At 41.6% G+C, this 11084-nt stretch overlaps 1 protein-coding gene across 1 annotated transcript in view; it reads left to right on the top strand.

The window, feature by feature from the left end:
- Positions 1–10732, top strand: part of LOC108553090 (paired box protein Pax-6) — a 66107-nt gene extending 55375 nt beyond the window's left edge. The window contains exons 4-6 of the mRNA XM_017907860.1: positions 6276–6466; positions 7069–7178; positions 10515–10732. Of these exons, the coding sequence (XP_017763349.1) occupies positions 6276–6466; positions 7069–7178; positions 10515–10732 (519 nt within the window). The remainder of the gene's footprint in view (positions 1–6275; positions 6467–7068; positions 7179–10514) is intronic.
- Positions 10733–11084: the final 352 nt, after the last annotated feature.

The raw sequence follows: 11084 nt of genomic DNA, 5'->3' as shown, positions 1-11084 counted from the left end.
TATTCCTGTTGAATACGAGCTGCGAATTCTTGGACTCTAGATAGTAGTTCAAGCCCCTTAAATTCAATTTTCGTTTTTGAATCGATAAACTTGCTCATCGTGATAATCGCCTATCGTTTACAATTCGCAGCCAGAACGGTCACCCATGAACGTTACCTCGACTAACCACGCAGAACATGTGGAACGAACGAACTGAAAACCTCGATCCTTCGCCAAATCCTCGAACCTCAATCACCGAACCCCAGCCACTAGACACATTACCAAAGCCACTAAGCCATAATGCCTTCGCTGCCATGAAAACAGATCGAGCACGCGTTGACAAAACGCGAGACTCTTTTCTTCGCGATCGAACGACGGAAAATGAAAAAGCATGCATACGCGTGTGTCACCAATTTCAATACTCGGCAAGTGGCTGGTTATAAAGCGGACAAAGCATTGTGGCATCGATTTCTAGTATGGTTACGATTGTCACGGTAATGACGAGGGTGACACAGGGTGCAAATGTGGTCGTGGAACAGAGCGAAAGGATATTCGCGGCGAATGAAAGAGGAGGAGAGCGAGGGAAGAAAGAGGAGAAAAAATGAAACGGCCAAACAGCCAGGACACTCGATGTCACAGCGGGATTGTCGTTTGACTGGCACCCGTTCTTTGGAACGTCGGCTTTGTCGCGGAGAGAACCTTCTTTGCCGCAACGACTTCTCATTGTGTCGGGCTTGTGACGTCGAGTGACTCCTCGACGTGGACGCTTTTGTGCGTTTCGTGGCATCGCGTTAAGACGAAAGCCGGAAGAGACCCGTTTGTTTGACGTGACGCTGGAAAATTGGATATCTGGCTCGCTACTTTGTAAATCGTCTGGCAGATCTGTTATGGATTATTATCGTGGCAGATGAAGCTTTTCGGTGGTTACGTCTGCCGTTATTCTACCCGCTTCGTCTATCTTTAACCCCTTAGGCATGACAGCATTTTGCGCGGGACTGTATACAGCAGAATTGCACATGAATTACGCGTAAATGACACAGTACTGCAACGTGTGACAGACAATGCTATTCTCTATGCGAATACATTGGAATGAAATTTAAATAATGATTAAAAGCTATTTAAATTACAAGCAACAATTCATACTTGACACTGGTGTATCAAAAACGAAGACTGTATATTCTGTCTGTATATTGATAACACTGTTATAAAACGTGGTGAAGGGAAAGAAAGTATGAAACAAAACATATGAAAACATACGATCATTTAATTCAAACGGTGAGCGAATGAGCTACTATAGTAAGCCACAGTAATGGCGCGCGTTAGGAAAGATGACATCCGTGAAAACCATTATAGTAGCGCATCCTGCCTAAGAGGTTAAACGCGAAAAATATGGAATAGCTCGTTTTAACGTGTCCAACGAACAGCGTACTTCGCAACAAATGTCCAATCTAGGAGAAATCTTCAACGAATCGGAGATTCTGAAACTGCTAATCTATTGACAACATAGCGTCATACAGTTGGTACTACGTTAGGCCATCATCCATAGCAAAGAGGCAATAGTTTGTACAATTGTGGATGAACATGCTATTGAATGCCAATCAGAAAAATGATAAAATTCTAAAAATTAATGTTCGATGTTAACGCTAAAACTATCATGTGGATTAAAATGACACGTTTTAGACATTTTATTTTTACAATTGCTGAAAATAGCAGCTACTTTTGGTAACAATTACGCCGATTTTTGTTCAAATAGTGTCGCAATTAGGTATACTCTTTTATTTTCATTATATCGCAATAATTAATAGCAATTGCATCGTATATTTAGAAGCTTCTTGTTGTAATGATACGAGGCTAACAGCTTCCTCACTTGCAGCCCAACGATGCAACGGAAATGTAGTTATTCCCGAAATTACAGTCGTCGCTGTTTACTTTACCTTTTTGTTTTGGGATTTACACAAAAGTCAATTTTGAGGATGCTGGCGAGATTAAAAGAGGAGGAGGCGAGGTCCAGAATGTCAGAGGACATCGAAGACAAGTCGAGGGAGAGTATCAACGATGTCTGTTTCGTGTTTGAAACGTGTTCGTGATAGCGGTGTGTCCGCGTGTGCACTGAGGGGGATGACAGTACTCCGCTCGTGGGTCCGAGATGTCAGCTCGCTTCAACGCTATGGAACCCTGACACCGGGTCTAACAAACCTTGGGGAACGAAAATCTCCCATGGCCAATCCCAGAACTTGGCGCGTAATCCTTGGACACGCGATTTCTCCTCTCTGTCTATACGCCGTACCTTTCTCGTCACGAAACCAATCGTCCTCTTAGAGAGGCCCTGGAGTGATTCGAATATTTTATTTTTAACCTTCGACCATGTTTAATGGAATAATTATAGAAATGAAGAAATTGCAGATTTCGAAGAGGAGTATTTAAATATAAAGAAAGTATCTAACAGTAAGTAGCGATCGATGTCGAGGCATTTGAGGTGCAAAATTCGTTGGATATTTAGCGATAAATAATGACAAAATAATAATTTATTCCTTTATCCAGTCCATTAATAACAAATTTTTAAAAGGATCAATATTCTTTGCGACTATATTAGAACATTATAACGTAATGGGGCATACTTTAAGGCTATATCTGCGATATTTAGTGCATATCAAGATCGTAATTCCTTTACATGCAACGTAACTTATATTTATTTACCATATATCTTAACTGGTAATTAACGAACTGGTAATGGACGATAAAAGACAAAATAAAATTGTGCTTGTTATGACTGAGATGAAAATGGAATGAAATGAAAGATTGGGGCAGACGGTTAACATTAATAAAGACACTGTTAAAACAGTTGGAGTGTAAAATCATCTAGGATACATATACTACATACATACATACGTATGTTTGACACCATTAGTACGTGTATTCTAACTGTTAAAATAATAAAATAAGTAGTAGGTTATTCGAAAGTTCGCTTCATGAAAATTATTTCTTACAATCTTCTGCCAAGTAACGATTAACGCGGTAATTAAATAAGAAATTTCAAAGTTAGTCAGCAGAAAAATCTCAAATTTTCGTCGAACTTCGACTATCCCATATACTACTCCTCTTCACACCCCAAACTCATGATACATAAAATAACATAAAATTGCACCATCTACCCAATTTTTCGTTTTCTTCTTCCCTGAATGAACTATCTCTCTCGCGGTAAACATTTAATTGTGCCTTATACTATTGGTATACGTCGAATATCGAGGACAGGGAACTTTATATCGAAAGCACGGGAATTTGACGCGAAGTTTGGCGCGTGAGTAACTGGCGACACGTGGAAGGAAATACAGAGGTCCGGGGAATAAATTGCGGAACTATCGGCAGCAGGAGAACGTACCGCTTTAGTTCGCGGGAATTCTTTTACGACTTGGCCGGGATTTATACGAGCTGTAAGTGACAGAACCGACGAAAGCAGCTCACGCCGGCCAGAGGATAAATAAAAGATACGACGCCAAGGCGAATGGAGGCGTATACGACCTGGCTGGCCGGATACACCTCCGCGCGTGCATACTTCCGCTGTTAGAGGCGAATCTCGTTTCCGAAAATGGGATTGCGTTTAGTTTTACAAATTATTCGTTTAAGTGTAATTAGATGGTGACAAAATTGAATACTTTCCATTCAATTCTGGGTATTTTGTTCTCACTTTGCCCTGTAAACATGGTAATCAGAGGCCCGTGAATGACATCATGCTTGAGGGTGACAACAATAAATTAATTATAGCGTACATGTGATTTTGTATTTCATTAGTAAATGGTATTTTATTTACAAATACAAAACACGTAAATACTAGTCGAAATCTGGAATATTTAGAATGTCTTTCTGTGTCCGTAAGTGCCTTATCTTTCTTCATTTTCTACCTGCATATATTACGAGCAGGTAAATTAATATATTAACACGTTCTTGCCCAGGATGTCTATCTTATCTCGTCCCTTCAATATTTGCCATATTTGTACAGCTACAAGGAAACCCGTAGTATAACTGTAATATAATTCAAAAAGAAAAAATTTATACAAGTTTATTCATGCAGAATAATATTTAACTACGAGATAATTCGTAACATGCTTTTTTTAAAAAGAAAGAAAACATTTTTTAAGCTTTTTGATTATTACTATATACTGTAAATAAAGTTTTAAATAATATAACACGATTAAATCAAATTGGCTTCTTAGACCGGAATCGTGACAAGTTGCGTGGCAATCGACGTGTTAAAGACTCGATTAAGACCTTTCCTTATAATAGTACCTCTAGAAATGGCTCTCCTCGTATTATATGGTAGAATATTACTGAACATTTCAACGCTGGATAAAACATTTCTTCGTATGACCCTGACTATGGCTCTGAGATCTTCATCTGCTCAAATTTCTGTCAATTCGCCAGTTTCAGCAGTGGAAACATGTTAACTTTTACGGCTGGTCGACTTTACTGGACTATATAAATTTATAATGTCGATACGTCAGATCGTCATGTTACCGATATTCAGTTGGTTTTGGGTACACGCATGTTGTCTTGGCGAACGAAGAACACAACTAACGCTATAACCTATGCTATCCGATGTTTCCCCGTGTGCCTGTAACCTTAACGCATCGCCAGACAATCGTCGCCCGATACCAACCCTCGAAACCTGTTCGTACCTCGCGAAGGTACGGCGAAATTTCGCTTAATTCGACGGAAGACGCGGTGGCGGAAATTGCGGCACCAAGACCTGGCCTCGTACGCGTCGATCGGCGGAAGTAGCATCGCGCGTGTAGGCGGCCGCGTGCACGTGTTTCGCGCCGCAGACGCGCGAGTGCGTACTTAGGTTGGCAGAAGCCAAAGTCCCCTTGGAGTGACGCGAGACGGATATAATTGAAGGCGGAGGTAATTAACTCCCTCGTGGAGCACACGCCGCTCACCTGAGTAGAGACTTTTGTCAGTTGTCCTATCCCGGTGTCCCTTGGCTCGCGTTACCTCGTTCGCTGGTCTTCCTCTGGAGCAAGTCCTTGGGGTTAGCTTTAATCGCGTCGTGCTTCTCGTTTTCTAAATCTGCCATTTCGTCATTTCGTCATTTCGTCAGTGCTTCGGGTTAATTACAATTACGATGTACCAAGATGAATTATGGTTTGGGATTATGTTTCTTGAATTCAACGTGGATAATTGACTCGCGTTACCTCGTTCGCTGGTCTTTCTCTGGAGCAGGTCCTTGGGGTTAGCTTTAATCGCGTCGTGCTTCTTGTTTTCTAAATCTGCCATTTCGTCATTTCGTCAGTGCTTCGGGTTAATTACGATTACGATGTACCAAGATGAATTATGGTTTGGGATTATCTTTCTTGAATTCAACGTGGATAATGGGCTAGAAGTTTGAGAAGCGAAGGGACTTCTTTGGTAACGATAATGTTGTAATTTCTAGGATGAAATTAAAGCGATTAGCGTGCAGGGAAGTAACCGTATTCAGTTGTACAGCAATAGATACGTAAAGTTTAATGTAATAATAAAAGGGGTTTAAACACGTCCTTATGAGTTACAATACTTCAAAAGTATTCTACACTGTGTCCTTTTAAACCCAAAAACCGACAAAACAATTGATCAGTTATGGCTAGAGATATTTACAAAAGGCAGTATGGTACTTAGTACATCCACCAATAGAGCACTGGAGCATATGGATTAATCTGATCATTGATAATTTAAATTCCACGGCAATTCTATAATAATCAATGTATAGGTCACTAATGGCCGGAGATAATTACAATTGACAGTACGGTTCTTAGTACATCCATCAACATAACACTGTAGGCGTTGGATTAATCTGTTCACTCATGATTTCAATTCCATAGCAATTCTAGATTGATCAAAGAATAAATCAGTTATTGTTGGAGATATTAACAATTGACAATACAATGCTGAGTGCAGCCATCATCACAGTTCTGTAGCCGTTGGATTTATTTGTTCACTGACGATTTCAATTCCACAGCGAGTCTATAATAATCAATGTATAGATCAGTAATGGCCGGAGATATTTACAATTGACAGTACGGTTCTTAGTACATACACCAACAGAACATTGTAGTCGTTGTATTAATCTGTATATTGATGATCTAAATCGAAGGTTCTTCAAGTCCGAAGGTCGAGCATTCTTAGTCCTGCAACTTTGACATTCGACGGCTTCAGGTTCTGTTATATACGTATAGAATTTATGAGAAATTAGTCGTGTTTCAGATGCTCGTAGAGGGAGAAAGTGCGAAATTGTTACTAACTATTTTGTTTATTTCTGATTTCAGGTGTCGTCAATAAATAGGGTACTGAGAAATTTAGCGGCACAGAAGGAGCAACGGCAGCAACAACAACAGCAACAGCAAGGGGTGTCTGCCGTTGGCGTCGGGGTCGGTGCTGGTAGTCCAGCTGAGAGTGTTTACGATAAACTAAGGCTACTTAATGGGCAAACAACTGGCTGGCCGAGACCAAATCCATGGTATGTTTATTTTTCATCTGTTACCAAATAGTTCCTCTTCCTGGTTTCCTTTGTTACTTAAAACATTAGGATCAGTCACTCGATTTGTTAAATTGTTTAAAGATACCAGAGTGGTATTTAATAACGATACGTTAATTTTGTACATTCATCCTCGGCAATTGGATACACCAAGTTTGAAATTTTCATTTTAGAAATAATTATATATACTCTTCTAATTCTATATTTCAGGAAATATTTTCACGTATAATTATATAATACGAACACGCTCTATCAGCTGACCCGAAGGAGTTAAAGATAGTTTAATTATTTGATCCTTTCGAAATCTTTGAATAATTTGCAATCTAATAGTGTCGCAGATTAGCCTTTTCTTAAATTTCTAAATTTAAAGTAAAAATATTAGGAAACAGGTGTTAATATGTCTGCATAACTTCTCGTTTGAATTTCACTTGAAATATTTCCGAAATTGGCTCTCTGAAAATTACCTTCCTCGAAGCTAGGGAATTTCTTTAAAGAAATGAAACACTATTCGGTTGAAAAAACCTCAAAGACCTTAACGAGGTTAAACCAAGGCCCTTTCATTCCTAAATTTTATTTCACATTAGGTATCCATCTGGAGCTGGCAGTCCATTTCCATCCCTGCAGCCCAGCTTGAGTCCAAGTCATTGTACAGCCCTTCCACCGGATCCTGCGGATATTCTGCACGCAAAGAAAGGTAAGTACCGATAAAAAATTATCTATTATCTAAATATTCTCTTTGCTGTTATCTAGTCGAATATATTATTCAGCGAACTCTAGAAATTTCAAACATTTACTGTACAACGAATGAAAGACGATTATTATCGTTATATACATATTAGAATTATTTCAATATTGGGTGTTATATCAGGTGTCACTTATATACAACATATGCGAAGATGTTGTTTCGAATTATCACGAAAAATTAGGCAAATCATATAAAGTCTCTTCTTTTGCTTCAAACCATCTGTGGTTTTAGGGATGAATCGATAGTTACTTTATTCTTCATGATCGTAAATCTCACAAAACTCACAAAACAATTTCCTTACTCGAGAAATTTTATCTTCGAATTATTCCAAATTTCTAAATTACGACTCAGTTGAAGAAGCAAAACATGATCACAGTTGAGTCTACAAAAATTCCTAAAACCATCGAATACATGAAACAAATCAATTATAATTTACTATCGATAAACTTCTATCGAAGATGATGTATTTCTCGCATAATTATTTCACGTTTATTGAATTATTTTCTAAAATTTCTCTATCATCGCCATCCAACCCGTATAGGCATCGATTCAAAGAATCATCGAAGTCACGTAAATTATGCTTCTGCTATAAAAAAAGGGGGGAAAGCGAACTAATCCAACATGGAGTAAAATTTTCAAAACAATCCATACTTGGCGGAATCGCCTAGCTCGATTTCCAGCACAAACATGCCGGAAACTCGCTCGAACACCTTCACACAGAGCAAAAGTGGCCAGCGGTGAGAAATCCAGACAAGGGGTACATGCGTGTGGAGTCTGATGGCGGAGAAGGGGGTTGCGTTTGGTGAATAGGGGGAAGAGGCGCGCGCGGAGGCGCGTTTTAATTAATTAATCTGCCGGCTGAAACGATACTAATATCAATGTAATTCCGTCGGCGGGTCCCGCGGTTTGCCGCATGCGTGTGCAGCGCTTTTCCGGTAATAATTGTTACGTTTAAGCGAAACGAGAAGGACACAGACGAAGGGGGTATGGGGGTGTCGGGGTTGGATGGGGTGGAAACGTGGTTGCAGTCGACCGACCAACCCACACGAAATTGTAACTCGACCGACGGAATATTCTCTCTCTCTCCAACGCTCACCCCCTATCCACCCTCTCCATCCCCCTTGTTTGCCTCTCTTTCATGGTACGCGAGCGTGCACGCGTTCCCTTTGGCGGCAGATCAAACGCGCGATTTCTTTTGGCCTGGCGTTTTCCCGCCAGGGTGGCGGGCGGTGTCACGAGCAGCGAAAAACGAGCGTGTGCGTGAACAAGACTCATGCGGGGGGCCGTTTTTGCGTTCTCCGTACCATGCCGCTGGAATCTCGCGCCTCCGCCTCGGGGGAACTTGCCCGAGTCCGCGTTATTGCGATTCCATCTCTGTACGGGGAATCTTCGGTCAGGAATTGTCGACGGGGTGACGATAATAATTGGGAATATCGCTGAATTTTTCGACCTCTTGCTGTTCGCGAGTTAGAATTCCTGGCTTGTATATTCGTTCCTGGTACTTGGTTCAAGAAGAATAAAGTGGGCGAGGTTTTAATGGCGCGAAAGGGGGCAAACATTTGAAAGTCGGTGTTAGTAGACGTCGCCCCTGAGTAGTGTATATAAGGATGACAATACAGGATAAATTATACCGAAGTTTTTTAACTATTTTTCTCGACAAAACTTTGACTACGTCAAGCCTGAAGTTATCTCTGCAAGCTCCTTATCACGAAACTGTCTATTAGATAGAGATTACCGAGAAGAGTATAAGATTAAAATTTGTTAAAATACAGAACGCACATGAAGCCCTAGTTCTAAAGACACGTGCACAACCCTTCATCATCGTATCGTTGAGGGAAAAATTTGCAAAACTAGTAGGAATACGTAAAAGTTCTTCTATAGTATATACCATGAAACATACTGACCACTCGTCTACAAAATACATCTGCCCCAAACCCTGAGGATGTACCTGCAACCCTTCGTCATCGTTTCATCGTCCACGCTAAAACCGACGTGTTCGCGCAGCGTCGTTAATCGAGCACCCTGATCCGTGCAGGACGCGTTATTATTTTGTATTCCAGCAGGATAGAAGGGATACAATCAAATATGGTAACTGTTGCGAGCGCTCAACCGCACGCGGACCCCGGGGGCCGGATTATCTCTGCGTAGCTGCGGGCTTGCCGCCGTTTATAGGATAACCCGTGTCAGGAGGGTTGTTCCTCTTTCTCTCTTACTTTTCTCTCCTCTCTCTTCCCACTTACCCCTGTTTCCCTATCTACATCCCTCTGTCTGAGATTCAGCCGGTGCGTCCTCGTCCTCGGAGGTTTCCTTGTCGGTTGCACGGTGTTTCGATAGCGACCGATTGCGAGAGACGGAAATCGCCCCGGGCCAATCAGAAACGACAACTGGCACCCCGTTCCGTGGGGCAGAGCGAAAGCAGATTACGGCGCAATCATCTCGCTGATCCTTTAGCATGCTCGCTGCTTCTGTAAGTTGTCGAAAACTTGCGTGTCCTTCCTGTTTTGACTAGGGAAATCGCGGGGATCGATCATGATGGATCGCCTTTTAAAATCCTTCCCTTCCTGCTGGAATTTTTATCACGAGGATATTACGAGATCTTCGACAATGATATATCATTAGAATAAAGCTTCTGCTTCTTCTAATTATTTTTTCAAAATCCTTCGTGATTCTAGCTTCGGTTAGTACTCCCTTACTTGGTCGCAAGGTATGTAGGTAACGTAATTCCAACTAAACGTTTTCATAATTTACGATCAATTACTATACCAAAAAAAGCTCTAAAATATTATGAAAATTCTGATACTTTCTGCATAATAAGTGTCTCGCGACAGAGGTGATACTACTCTCCATATGAGTGAAAATTGTAGAATGTTCTGTAGTCATGAATTGAATGAGGAGGATTATAATACCGGGGATATAATACCTGCGATAATGGATCACGACATTCTGCTGTGCTTGATCTACGTATATTCTGAAAACGTTCGACGTGCAGCGATTGCGATGGCAAATACCAAGCTAAACGCTCCCCATGTCACGACGCATCGGTTGATGTCTACGTCGCCACCGTCGTCGCCATCTCGTCGACGTCGCCGTCGGTATCGGCGGGGTGTCTGCTGAGGCTGATCCACAATGCAACCCCGAGTTGCATTGTGCCGTTGCACGAGACACGAGACACGGGACGGGACGGGACGGGACGGGACGGAACGGGACGAGACGAGACGAGACGAGACGAGACGAGACGAGACGAGACGAGACGCAGCACCGGCATACGGAAGAATTCTATGAGAGAGGGTGGCGAGAAAGGAGAGGAAGCCAGAATAAAACTAGGGAGGAGGGAAAAAGAGAGAACGACGGCAGAGACGGTGAACAAGAGAGGCCAAGAAAGAAAGGAGACAAGGGCGCAAAGAGACTCCGTGCTCGATCGAAACGAAAGGGGTTCGGGTCGTATGGGCATTGTTTTTTCACCTCTCGGGTCCCGTGCTACGAGGCGAACGACAGGGGAGTGAAAAAAGGAAGAGAGAAAGGAAAAAAGAAAGAGGACACGAGTCCTGAATGCCATCCCAGAATTTCAATATCTCTGACATGTCACTAACGCGATCGCGTCCGCGTTCTCATTTCAATTGGAAAAACTGATTTCGTGGATCGACCACGATTCTCGGAAATCGATGTATCGCCCCAATTGTCGCGGAAAATGTGTTCCGTTTTAATATGGAAAAGATATATTTCTTTGGTAAATTACATTGAATTTAGTAACGTACAGATAGTCGACAGATTTTGGTTTCGTAAATTGTGATTTCTGGCAGTGAAAAGAATCATAGTATTAAAAACTCGAGTTACATGATTCAGATTTTAGTATCG

The sequence above is a fragment of the Eufriesea mexicana genome, unplaced genomic scaffold (assembly GCF_001483705.2).
Source record: "Eufriesea mexicana isolate 0111107269 unplaced genomic scaffold, ASM148370v2 scaffold9296, whole genome shotgun sequence".
NCBI classification, from domain to species: Eukaryota; Metazoa; Arthropoda; class Insecta; order Hymenoptera; family Apidae; genus Eufriesea; species Eufriesea mexicana.
The sequence above is the reverse complement of the archived record's forward strand: the minus strand, read 5'-3'. Positions and strand labels throughout refer to the sequence as shown.